General features: G+C 34.8%; 1 protein-coding gene across 4 annotated transcripts in view; it reads right to left on the minus strand.

Moving 5' to 3' along the window:
• Window positions 1–248: 248 nt before the first annotated feature.
• The window catches only part of RBM41 (RNA binding motif protein 41), a 55,112-nt gene continuing 40,803 nt past the window's right edge, over window positions 249–14,557 (minus strand). For 3 of the 4 annotated variants that reach the window (XM_032837020.1, XM_032837017.1, XM_032837016.1), the window contains 2 exons: window positions 4,457–4,604; window positions 249–2,659 (listed from right to left, as the gene is read on the minus strand). In XM_032837020.1, coding sequence (XP_032692911.1) covers window positions 2,493–2,659; window positions 4,457–4,604 — 315 coding nt within the window. In that variant the 3' untranslated portion in view covers window positions 249–2,492. The remainder of the gene's footprint in view (window positions 2,660–4,456; window positions 4,605–14,557) is intronic. The other variant, XM_032837019.1, reaches the window with a different exon arrangement.

Genomic DNA, 14,557 nt, shown 5'->3' on the forward strand with positions numbered 1-14,557 from the left:
CAAAACCCTGGGATCATGACCTGAGCGGAAGGCAGACGCTTAACAGCTGAGCCACCCAGGTGCCCCTGTTTGTATCCCTGAATATAAAGTGTGACTTCAACAAATAGCATAGAGGTAAATCTTGCTTGTTTTTCCAGTCTAACACTCTCTTTGACTGGATTGTTTAATCCATTCATATTTATTGTTACTATTAATATAGGTGGACTTAAGACTGCCATTTTACTATTTGTTTCCTATATGTCTCAGGGTTTTTTTTTGTCTTTGTTCCTCTATTCATCCTTTTGCATTGAATATTTTCTAATGAAAAATTGAAATTTCTTTAATAATATTCTTACTACATATTTTCAGGTAGTTTCGTAGTGGTTGCTCTAGGGTTTACCATACAAATCTTAACTGAATTAACTTCAGATATATAGAAACTTAACTCCAATGATATAAACACCTTATTCCTATATGAACCTATTTTTCCCCCACTTTTTTGTACTATTATTGTTATACATATTATTTCTACACATTATTAACCCAATATACTGTTATAATTATTACTGACATAATTTTATGTCTTTTAAAGAAGCGCAGAGAAGAAAGAAGAGCAAATAAATATTTGATGCTTTTTTATATTTACTTTCTTAATTCCCATTTCTTGTTCTCTTCACTTGCTCCTGTAGATCTGAGTTACCATCTGGAGTCATTTCTATAGTCCAATACAGCTTTGCCTCACCCACCTCCTATGGCCTGTTATTGGCAAATATACTGCAGTTTTATATGTTATAAACCCAACATTGCAACTATGTACATACTGTTTTACAAAATTACTTTTTCAATCAAGTAAGAGAAGAAAAATGCATTTAGACTATCTCTTATGTAATTACCTTTACCCATGCTACTTTTCTATATGGGTAGATTTAAATTATTATCTGAGGTCAATGCTTTACACCTGAAGAACTTCCTTTAGTATTTCCTGTTAAGGCAGGTCTGCCAGCAACAACAGCTTATGATATGTGGGAGGACTTACATTTTATCTTCATTTTTTAAAACACAGCTTTATTGGATACAGGATTCTATTATGACAATTGGTTTCTTTGAGCACTTTGAATAAGTTATTCCACTGCCACCTCCCTTGTTTCTGATGGGAAGTCAGCTGTTAATCTGATTGGTGTTCTCTTGTAAGTAATGATTCATTTTTCTCCTGTTACTTTCAAGAGTTTCTCTTCGTCTTTGACTGTTAGCATTTTTATCATGATGTGTCTGTGGATTTCTTCTTTATCCTACTTGGGGTGTGTTGAAATTCTTGGATGTGTAGGTAATGTTTCTCATCAAATTTGGGACATTTATATCCATTATTTATTGGAATATTTTTTCTGCTTCTTTCTCTTCTCTTTTTCTGGTCCTTTCATTACAAGTATGTTGGAGTGATTAATGGTCTTACTCTCTGTTCAACTTTCATTTTTTTTCTTCCTGTTCTTCAGCCAAAATAATATCATCTTACTTAATACTTATAACCCAATGAGGTAAGTAATATTATTATCCTCATTTAATAGATGAGAAAACTGAGGCTCAGATAAAGTGACTTGCCAAGGTCATGAAGTGATAAGTGTGGCTGTGAAGTTCAAACACAGGTCTGATTCCAAAGTTTGTACTACATCCTCTATATCATATTTTCTTGCTATTCGCCAGCAACTACAAACACACAACTGAGGGATTTGGGAATGGGTGGCTCTCTTCTAGAGACTGCTTTCTTCCCATCCTCCTTTAGGGTAAATTCATATACCTAATGGTAAATTCATATACCTAATATATAACATATATTAAATAGTCATTCAATGTTTATTGCTTTGAATTCAATGATTACTCAATGGTAGCTAGCTTAAATGACTATGAGAACATCAATATTTTGATCTAAATGATTTCATTAGAAAAATATATAGTTTTGAAGACACTGATAACTTTATGGGGAAGCATTCATTAAATATGTGGACTGATTTATGAAAATACATATTGTCACTGCTGATAGTTCCCATTCAACAGCATTTGTTGATGTTTAGGCCTGGGGTCTTAGTCCTTTATTTACTAGGTGGTTACAATTAGGGATAATAGGGAGCTCTAGTAAATAAATATTTCAACATTTAATTAGTTTTTTAGTTCTGCATATAGGAGGCGATCTTGGAAAGAATGTTATCTTTATGGACAAATACTGAAGACCCCAGATAAATCATAAAGATTTTTAAAAAATCCTTAGAAATAATCATTTGTAATTTATCCTGAGAAAATGATACTTTTTGTATCCTATACTTCATACTTGGCATGTCTGTCCTATATAGTCTTTGATTATAAAAAGTGTTTTCTACCAATTCATCCTGAAACTGAGAGGGATTATCTTAATTTTTCTCTCAGTTTCTCTTCTTCAAATCCAAACTCTATCTATACACTAATTCTAGATCCAAGATTCTGATGCAAGGAAGACCTCCTGGGACTCACCATCTATATATCTTTTAGCTACCACTGATTTCTGTCATGTTATCTGTAGCAGATGATATGAGAGAAGCAGCCTGGAGATCTGACTGTTGCTTTTTGTTCTTTCCAAATTCTATCACCAATATTTTCCCACGCAGTTTATATCCATTTACTAGATATAATGCTTGCCTTGCCATCTCCTTATCTAAAAGAGAAAGAAAAAAAATATCAATTTACATAGGGCTTAATAATTCAATTATCTTCCAAGTCTGGTTTATTTTGTTTTGCCTTAGAGTTAAATATAGGCTATAAGGCTATATAGTTACTTAATTTTATTCTCTTTTCCATAATTTCAAATTTGTATAACTCAGCAAGATTAAACTAATGGCTAAGAATAATGGCAATAAAAACTTAAAATGGATGTATGAGAGCACCTCCTAATTCAAAGAAAAGGTTAAAGAAATAAGAACATAGTGTGCCAAAGAAAGCTAAGCTAAGCTATAAATAATAATATATGAACCTCTTAGATAACAGATTACAGGTGTTGTGATAATGAAATTATTTTCAAAATAGATGACATGAATAAAAGATGTTATCATATTAACATTTTGTTACTTTTTTCTTTTATGGAAGAGTGGGAATCCTCATTAGGATAAATAAGTTTAAGAATTCTTACACCCAGGGGCACCTGGGTGGCTCAGTGGGTTAGGCCTCTGCCTTCAGCTCAGGTCATGATCTCAGGGCCCTGGGATTGAGCCCCACATCGGGCTCTCTGCCCAGCAGGGAGCCTGCTTCCCCACCCCCCATCTGCCTCTCTGCCTACTTGTGATCTCTCTCTCTCTGTCAAATAAATAAATAAAATCTTAAAAAAAAGAATTCTTACATCCATATGGATGCTTGAGGTATGGGAGTATACAGTATATAGCAGGGGTTTTCAATATATGGGCCTCAGAGCCTTGATGTGGGAAATTTGAAAGTGAAATTATTGCCCAGAGTCTGTGAAATCATGGGCAAATAAACAATGTCTTTAGACTAAACCAATTTATGTCCCACATATGTATATACTGAGAATTTTCAAATGTTAAACTGCTGTTACTAGTAAAACAGCTATTTACTTTAAAGTACTTAGTTTATAAAATCTTTTTATTATATATTTTTTCAATTAATGGGTCATATTAGCTTGAGACCAATAAAATATATTTAAGTTTAAAAAGGGCCCTCATACCTGAAAAGACTGAAAACCACTAGTATAGAAGATCCACAAACCTCCAACATGATAGGAAAGATGGTATAAGAATGTATGAAAAAAGTGGAGGGGAGTTTTGGTACTGCTTACATGTAAAAGCACTTGCCTATACACGGACGACTGGGCTGTTTATAAGTAATGATAGTTTAGGGATAATGAAAGGTGTAGCTCCTACCCAGATTCCACCAAAATAAACAGTCTGGTCTGTTACAGAAAATGAAATTCCTATATCATTATTCTCTTTTAATTAGAATACTGAAGTCATATATTAAGATAGAAACAATTGTTAAAATAATTTAACATCATTCACTAGTTAATTATGAATTACTAGTGAATTAGCACGTTAACTTATAGTCTCTTAGTCTCAAAGGAATAGGGCATAAGGCAAGTACAAGTATTCTGACCAGAATACCAATATATTAATAAGTACTATAACTTGAACTAGAAATACTGTCATCGGCAAAGGGAAGGTACATTTTGATAGAAGGAAGTGCCAAGACTAGGGAAAACTGAGGACAATGGGATACAGTGGTCAGTCATGTATTGTCAATGGAGGAGAGGAAGCACAGAAGGGAGGATAGAGGAACACTGAAAACATATTTCCCTTACTTCTCTTTCCTTCTTCCCATGTGCTTGTTCAAGCACATACTTCTTATGTACTATGGAGAAATCAAAGGGCTAGGTTTAAATTAGAGGGGTATAAATAATCTCCAATGAACTGATGCTACAATTAATTGTCCAGATAAGGCTACTTACTGGGAAAGGTGATAAAAGCCTGCCCCCTCATTCGTCCAGTCATCATTCGGAATTGAATTGGTGGTCCTTTTTTCTCCTGGAACCGAGCGAACAATGAGACAAGATCTCTTTCGGTCACCCGAGGGCTAAGGTTCTTCAAGTATAACACCTAATATAAACCGAGGATCAACAGAAATATCACATGAGGAAGGTAAGGCAACTATTTAACTTTGGTCAGAATTAGTTCCAGATAAAGATGACAGATTGAACACATGCACCTAATTTCACTCCCTCCAGAAAACTCTCTAAAACTATAGGGACTTAAACACACACACACACACACACACACACACACACACACACACACATCAGAAAGAACAAGGAAATGAAGCAATAGCAACAATATTCTGGAAACGGAAAAATCATTAGATAAGTGTACTAAGAAAGCTAAATCTTAAACCAGTGGTGGGGAAAGCCAGGAACCAACCCAGTACACACTTAAGAATCCTTAAACAGTTTAGATAGCTTCAGGTACCTCTGGGAATGAATGTACAGGGATAAGGTTAAGATAAGGTAGGTAGATTGAAAGTTGTTTAAAAGTCAACTAGATCTTAAATACCTTTCCCTAAAATTAGCTACTAGGTAAAGGCCAATCCCAATCCTGGTGGATAGTGGTAGCTCATTTGCTGAATATGGGGAATGCCAGACACAGATGAGGGTGTAAATACTATAACTGAACACAAGGAGATTAAGAGAAATAATGCACACTAAATATGATGAGCCCCAAGAGAAAAGATTAAAAAAAAAATACTGGTTTGGCATCGGGAATTTCTCCAACAAATAGCCCAGCCAGATAATTTTAAAACGAAGCTAAAAGTCAACAAGGGCTGCTCATGTGCTCAGAGCTTCCAATCTGCTTTTTGGCCCCCTACTCATAAATATGGGCACAGATTACCAGGAATCTGAGGAAAGCCTCTAATGTCAAAGAGAGAACAGAACAAACCGAAATAAAAGCAAATGAAGGGAAAAAAAAAAAAACCATCATGCAGGGTGAAGAAAACTTCAAAAAATCATCACTAATACTCTTAAGGAAATGAGAAAATATTCTATTAGGAATAGGATGCTATTAAAAAAAAAAAAGAACATTCAAGAAAACAACAAAGAGCCCTCAAATGCAATTTAAGTTCTGATCAGCTTAAAATAGATTGTTATAACTATAAGATGTTTTAAGGAAGCCCCATTGTAACCCTAAAGAAAATACCTATGTAAGATACGCAAAATAAGAAAGGAAAAAAGCACATCACTACCAAAAAATCAATGAAACACAAGGAAGACTTCAAGAGAGGAAAAGAGGGACAAATGAGCTTCAGGACAGAAAACAAATAATAAATGGGGATAGTAAGTCCTTCCCTATCAATAATTATAAGTAAGTATGTTAAACTCCCTAATCAAAGACACAGAGTGGCCGAATGAATAAAAAAACAAGTTCCAACTATAGCTGTCTACAAGAAACTCACTTTATATTTTAAGGCCACATATAAACTGAAAATGAAAGGCTAGAGAAAGATATTCCATGCAAATGATAACCAACAGAAAGCAGGGGTGGCCATACTTCTATCAGACAAAATAGACTTTAAGTCAAAACTGTCACAAGAGACAAAAATGGATATTATATAATAATAGAAGGGTCAATTCACCAAGAACATATAAAAAGTATAAATATATATGTACCCAACATCAGAGCACCTAAATATATGAAGCAAACATTGAGAGAACTGAAAGTAGAAATAGATAGCAACACAATAATACTAGGACATTTCAATACCTCAATTCCAATAGCAGAAGGAAAACAAGAAAATTTACAAATATGTGGAAATTATATGTCATACTCTTGAACAACCAATGGGTCAAAGAAGAAATAAGAAGAGAACTTAGAAAATATCTTTAGACAAATGAAAATGAAATCACAACGTAACAATATTAATGGAATGCAGCAAGAACAGTACTAAGAGGTAACTTTATAGTCACAAATGCATATATTAAAAAATAAGATCTTAGGGGTATCTGGCTGGCATGCAACTCTTGATCTCAGGGTTTTGAGTTCAAGTACCACCTTGGGCTTTGGAGGCTACTTAAAAAAGAGGAGAGGAGAGGATAGGGGAGGGGAGGGAAGAGAAAAAGATCTCAAATAAGCAAGTCTACAACTTAAGGAACTAAAGAAAGTATCAAACTAAGCCCAAAGTTAGCAGAAGGAAAGAAATAAAGGTTAAAGCAAAAATAAACAAAAGAGATTAGGAAAAAAACAACTAAGATGCTGTTTTTTTAAAAAAAAGATAAACAAAATTGACTGCCTTTAGCTCAACTGAGAAAAAAAAGACTCAAAATCAGAAATAAATGAGATGTTACAACTAATGCCACAGAATTAAAAAGGATTACAAGAGACTACTACCAACAACTATATGCCAATAAATTGGATAACCCAGAAGAGAAGGATAAATTCTTAGAAACATACAACATACCCAGACTAAATCATGAAGAAACAGAAAACCTAAAGAGATTTAGAACTAGCAGTGAGACTGAATTAGTAATCAAAAACCTCCAAGCAGGGTGCCTGGGTGGCTCAGTGGGTTAAAGCCTCTGCCTTCAGCTCAGGTCGTGGTCCCAGGGTCCTGGGACTGAGCCCCACATCAGGCTCTCTGCTCTGCAGGGAGTCTGCTTCTTCTCCTCTCTCTGCCTGCCTCTCTGCCTACTTGTGATCTCTGTCTGTCAAATAAATAAATAAAATCTTTAAAAAAAAAAGAGTCTCTTTGAAAACAAAACAAAACAAAACAAAAACGAACAAACAAAAACCACCTCCCAGCAAAGAAAACCCCACAATCAGATGGGTTCATGGGTGAATTCTACCAAACATTTAAAGAAGAATTACTGCCAACCCTTCTCAAACTCTTCCAAAAAACTGAAGAGGAGGGAACATTCCCAAACTAACTTTATGAGGCCAGCATTACCCTGATACCAAAAGGAAAAAAATGACACTATGAGAAAACTACTGGCCAATATCCCTGATGAATACAGATGCAAAAATTCCCAACAGAAAAGCAGTAAAATGAATTCAAAAGCACATTAAAAGGATCATATACCATGACCAAGTGAATTATCTAAGATGCAAGGATGGTTCCACATAAAAAAATCAGTGTGATATGCCACATCACAGAAGAAAAGATAAAAATCACATGGTCATCTTAATAGATGCAGACAAAGCACTTGACAAAATCCAACACTCTTTCACGATAAAAATGCTTAAGAAACTAGGAATAAAAGGAATTTACCTCAACACAATATAGGCCAAATATGAAAGGCCCACAGCTAATGTCATGCTCAACAGTGAAAAACTGGAAAGCTTTCCCTCTAAGATCAGGAATACGGCCAGGATGCCCACTCCTGTCACTTCTATTCAACCCAGTTCTGGAAGTCATGGCCAGAGCAATTAGACAAGAAAAAAGAAATAAAAGGCATCCAAATGGGAAAGGAAGAATTAAAATCACCTCTGTTTGTATATGACAAGATCCTATATGTAGAAAACCCTAAAAACTCCACAATTAATTGTTTTAACACAAGTAAAACTAATACATTCAGTCAAGCTGTAGGATGCATACAAAAATTAGGAGCAAACAAAATCAGCAAAGTGGAAAGGCCATACACAGAATAGGAAAAAATATTTGCAGATCATATATCTGATAAAGGATTAATATCTAAAATATATAAGGGGCTCCTAACATAAAATAACCAAAAAAAAAAAACCCAAATAACCCAATTTTAAAAATGGGTAAAAGACCTGAAAGACCTGAATAGTCATTTCTTCAAAAAAGACATACAAATGGCTAACAGGTATATAAAAAGATGCTCAATATCACTAATCATCAGGAACATGCAATTCAAAACCTCAATGAACTATCACTTCATACCTGTTAGGATAGCTATTAACAACAATAACAAAAGTAAGTGTCGGTGAGGATATGAAGAAATTTTAAACCTCGTATGTTGTTAGTGGGACTGTAAAAGAGTATAACCACTGTGGGAAACAGTATGGAGTTTCCTAAAAATATTAAAAACAGAACTAAAATACAATCCAGCAATCCACTTTTGGGTATATATCCAGAAGAACTGGAATTGGGGTCTAGAAGAAATATGTGTATTCCTTTGTTCATTGCAGCACTATTTACCATAGCAAAGATATGGAAACAATCTAAATGTCCACTTGCAGATGAATGGATAAAGAAAATGTGTATAAATACAATGGAATATTATTTGGCCTTAAAAAAGAAAATCTTGTCATTTGCTACAACAAATCTTTGAAGACACTATAAATAAACCAAACACAAGAACAAATACTATATGAGAATCTGTAGAATACTAAATAGGAATTTATACCAGGCATCTAACATAATCAAACTCATAAAAGCAGAGTAGAATCATGTTTTCCAGTAGGCTAGGAGGAGGGGTAACTGGGGAGATGTTCATCACAGCATATAGTTTCACTTATGCAAGATGAAGAAGTCCTATACATCTACTGTACAGCATATTGCATATAGTTTTCAATACTGTATTAGATACTTGAAATTTATTAAGAGGGTAGATCTTAGTTAAATGTTATCCAAGAAAAAGGAGGGAGGAAATTTCTAGAGGTGATGGTTAAGTTTAGGGCATTGTTTTGGTGATGGTTTAATGGTGTACACTTATTTTCAAACTCATCAAGCTACATACATTAAATATATACAGCTTTACTGGGTGTTATATGTAAGTGATGAATCACTAAATTTTACTCTTGAAACCAACATTTCACTATATGTTAACTAACTAGAATGTAAATAAAAAGCTGGGGCACCTGGGTGGCCCAGTTTGTTAAGTGTCTGCCTTTGGCTCAGGTCATGATCCCAGGGTCCTAGAATTGAGCCCCACATTGGGCTCTGTTCTCAGTTGGGAGCCTGCTTCTCCTTTTCCTTTCCACTCATAACCTCTATTACTATCTCTGTCTCTCTCTCTCTCTCTCAAATAAATAAACAAAATCTTTAAAAAATTGATACTGAAAAACCCAACTGAACAAAAAAATGTACAGCTTCTTATACATCAATGATACTTCAATTAAAAAAAAACAGTGAAGGAAGTTAAGGAAATGTACACTGAAGACCACAAAACATTGCTCAAAGAAATTAAAGACACAAATAAATACAAAATTGTCCCATATTCATGGGATGGAAGACAACACTGCTTAATTTTACACACTACCTAAAGTGTTCTACAGATTTAATTCCATTCCTATCAAAATCTCAACAGTATTTTCTAGGGATAGAAAAAAAAATCCTAACATTCATGGGGAACCACAAGAGACCCCCCCCAAATAGCCAAAGAAATCTTGAAAAAATAACAAAGCTGGAGACTTCACACCTCTTAATTTCAAAACATATTACCAATCTGTAGTAATCAAAACAGAGAACTACTATAATGACAGTTATATAGACCACTAGAACAGAAGAGAACCCAGAAATAAACCCACACATATACAGTCGACTGAAGGGCAAGAAACACAATGGAGAAAAGATAGTTCCTTCAACAAATGGTGTTGGGAAAAGCTGGTATCCACATGCAAAAGAGTAAAATTGGACTCTTAATTTATATCACACACAAAAATCAACTCAAAATGTATTAAAGTCTTAAACATAAGTCCTAAAACTCTAAAACTCCCAGAAGAAAACATAGGGGAAAAGCTTCATGATGTTGCCTTGGCAATGATTTCTTGACTATTACAACAGAACCACGGGAAGCAAAAGCAAAAATAAAGTGGGACTTTATCAACTGAAACACTTGTGTACATCAAAGGAAACAATCAGCAAAGTGAGAAGGCAACGTACAGAATGGCACAAAATATTTAGAAACCATATATCTTATTAGAAGTTAATATCCAAAATATATAAAGAACTCTTAGAACCCAACAGCAAAAAGACAACACAATTTTTAAAAAATGGGCCCAAGACCTAAACATTTTCCCAATGAATACATGTAGGAAATAAATTGAAAAGGATGTAGACAAATCAGAATTCTTGCACACTGCTGGCAGAATGTAAAATGGTACAGCTACTATGGAGAACAGTATAAAGGTCCTGCAAAAAAGCAAAAACGAACTACTACATGATCAGCAATCCCACTTCCAGATACTTATCCAAAGAATTAAAATCAGAATATCAAAGAGATATCTGAATACATACATTCATTGCAAACTGTTCACAATAGCCAAAAGGTGGAGACATCCATCGTGGATGAATGGATAAAGATATGGTATACACACATACAGTGGAATATTATTCAGCCAGAAAAAAGAAATCTGGTCATATGCTACAACATGGGTAAATCTTGAGTGCACTATGTGAAGTGAGATAAGCCAGTCACAGAAGGACAAATACTACGTGATTTCACTTGTATGTGGTATCTACAGCAGTCAAACTCATTGAGGCAAAAACAGCAGTGGTTGTCAGGGACTGGGGGGAGGGGGAAATGGGAAGTTGCTGTTCAATGTTTATAAAGTTCAGTCATGCAGGATGAAAAAGTTCTAGAGATTTGCTATACAACACTTTGCCTACTGTTAACAATACTCTAATGTATACTTAAGATTTTGTTACAAGGGTAGATCTCAACTTACATGTTTTACTACTATAAAAAAGGATGGAGGAAAAAATCTCTATGTGTTAGCTGGAATAAATTATATCCTTTATACTTAAATGGAACTTGAGAAGAATTCAGACAGAAGCAGCACAAGCAAAGAGCCAGAAAACAGAGCCCACTTAAATAAGTTAATCACTGAAACATGAGTAAGTATATTAAACACTATAATAAGCAAGAGACTCTGTCTCATAGACTTTAGAAGCTAGATATTTACATATTTAGCATTTAACTATACTTGTAACTTAAAGGCAAAGGCACAGATTAACTGACCTGTGATTCACTTAAGTGAATTCAAGTGATCTAGAGTTTTGGCTCTGAAATACTTAACGTAAAAGTGTCATCAAATTAAATAACTATAAAAAGGAGTATGTGGAACATACTGCAAGTTTCTCACCAAGTAGGAAAGATCCATACTAAGATTGTTCCCTTTGATATGAATACTTTTAAAAAATCAAGAAGACTTCTGGTCGAGGCGGCTTGGTCACTTCTTGCTTGGGAGCATCTTCTTTGCTCCAAACACACACACACACACACACACACACACACACACACACACACACACATCCATCTACATGGATATAGATGTATGTATGTATTAACAACACATATATATGCATATATATAAAGGTACGCACAACAATACAGCTAGGCTCAAAAAGAAGATAAACATTTCTGTGAAACAGAAAAACATATTCCAAGTGATAATACAAGATGAAACTTCCGGGCCTCCTTCTGCAATATACAGTATCATTTTGTATGTTTTGAACTGTATATAAATAGTATTATATTGTATGCACTCTTTTGCAGGTATCTGTTTTAATGTTTAAAAAGGAGACTATTTTTAGGACAGTTTTAGATTTACAGAGAAACTGAGAAGACAGTACAAAGAGTTCCTGTAACTCCATACTCAGTTTCCTCCACTACTAACATCTTCCATTACTATGGTGCACTGTTAAAATGAATGAATGGATATTGATACCCTATTATTAACCAAAGTCCATAGTTTATTTAGATTTCCCCTAATGTCCATTTTCTGTTACACGATTCCATCCAGGGTACCAGAGTACATTTAGTTTTCCTGTGTTTTTAGGCTCCTCTTTGGTTGTGGTAGTTTCTCAGAATTTCCTTGTTTTTAAAAGTCTTGACAGTTTTGAGTACTGGTCAGATATTTTGTAGGATGGCCCACTACTAGGATTTTTTGTTGTTGTTTTTCTCATGGTTAGATTGGGGTTATGGATTATGAGGAAAAGTACAGTTTTGATCACATATCAAGCATGCATGCTATCGACATTATTAAAGACTGTTGATGCTGGCCTTGATTACCTGGCTGGAGGTAGTGTTTGTTAGGTTTCTACACTGCAGTATTATTCTTTTGCCCTGCCTTTCCATACTGTACTGTTTGAAAGTCACTCAAGAGCTCAAAACTAAGGAATGGAAAGTTATGCTCCCCTAATTTGAGATGGAGCATCTATATAAATTATTTAGAATTCTTCTGTGAGGGATATTTGCCTTCTCTGCCCCAGTTATTTGATTTACTCAATCAATTTTATTATCAGTATGGAGTCATAGCTATTTATCCTATACTTTAGGTTATAATCCAGTATTAATTTACCTAAGTTTGCTGCACAAATTGTTCCAATTTTGCTCACTAGAAACTTTCAGTTGGCTCCTGTGCTTCTTTGACATATACCCAACAATGTTTTTATGCTGGTATGTTCAGCACTTTCCTACTTCCTGTCACTACAAAATGCTCAAGTTTCATCTTGTATACTTCCTGCCCCAGTTCTAGAGCCAGTCATTTCTCTGAGAAACCCTGGTTACTTTAAAAAAAAAAAAATATATATATATATATATATATACACACACAGAGAGAGTGCAAGCAGGGGGTAGGGGGTCAGGGGCAGAAGTAGAGGGACAGGAAGAGAGAGAATCCTAAGCAGGCTCCATTTCATGACCCTGAGATCATGACCTGAGCCAAAAACCAAGAGTTGGATGCTTAACCAACTGAGCCACCCAGGTGCCACCTTGATTCCTTCATTAGAGAATGGCATTACAAACTACAATTTGGGTGCTGAACGTGCTTGTTGCTACTGGAGTATCACTTCATTTAGATCCTCTCAGCTGACAGAGAAAAAATCGTATATTTATACTAACCTGTGTGTATATACATATCGATAAATATTTTATATGTAACCATCTATATCTATGTCAAGTTAAACATGATTTCATACTGATGTCTCTAACTCTAAACCATTGAATGGATCATTCCAGCTTCTTTCCTTTGCTTATCTGTAAATTCCACCAGTGAGAAACTTGGCTCCCAACACCTACCATCCATTTACTTAATTGCTCCATCTCATTATACACATGTATCAGTATCAGGATTGCTAACCAGTACCCTCATGAGACGCAACCTTATTAACCAGGATACAGTGATTATATGCAGTTCTGTTTTTAGTCTTCTAGACTCTACATATTTCCAAAGATGCTTCAGTCAGTACCTTTCACCCCCCATACCTTCCCTGAAGTTGCTTCACATATTTGTAACATAGATTCTCTTGTCAGAGTCTGCATTCTTTCCTGGGATTCCCCCACCTCTCAAATAGTTTTTAGTATTTGTGTACATTAAGGGTCACTCTTTATACTGTATAGTTTTATGGGTTTTGACAAATGCGTATCTTGCGTCCCCCATTATATCAATCCCCTGTGCTTCACCTATTTTTTTTTCCCAACCCCTTAAACTCCTGGCAACCACTGATCATTTACTGTATGTTTCTGTGTTTTCTGGAATGTCATATAATTGGAATTACATAATACATAGTCTTTTCAAACTGGTTTTCACTTATTAATATACTCATAGTTCCTCTATGTCTTTCTGTGGTTTGCCAGATCATGTCTCTTAATTGACAAATTATATTCCACCATATAGATGCAGCACAGGTGAATGTCTCCATTCATCTACTGAAGGACATCCTGACTGCTTCCAGTTTGGGGCAATTGAGTAAAACTATTATAAACACTTGCATGCTGGTTTTTGTATAAATAATAGTTTTCGAATAAATTGGGCAAATAACTAAAAGTAACTCTGGATTATATGGCAAAACAATGTTTAGCTTGGTAAGACTACAAAACTGACTTCAAAGAAGTTTTACCATTTTGGATTCTCAAAAGCAATGAATGAGTTCCTGTTGCTTAGCAGCCTCAATAGCCTTTGATATTGTCAGTTTTATTGTGAATTTTAGCCATTCTAATAAGTGTATAACGGCATCTCACTGTTGTTTTATTTTGTAATTCTCTGACGACAAATGATGATGAGCTCCTTTTCATATGCTTATTTGAGATGTATGTAACTTCCTTTTTGAGATGTCTGTTCTTATATTTTGCCATTTTTTAATTGGGTTGTTTTAC

This window comes from Lontra canadensis, unplaced genomic scaffold, assembly GCF_010015895.1.
Source record: "Lontra canadensis isolate GAN:19392208 unplaced genomic scaffold, GSC_riverotter_1.0 scaffold96, whole genome shotgun sequence".
NCBI classification, from domain to species: Eukaryota; Metazoa; Chordata; class Mammalia; order Carnivora; family Mustelidae; genus Lontra; species Lontra canadensis.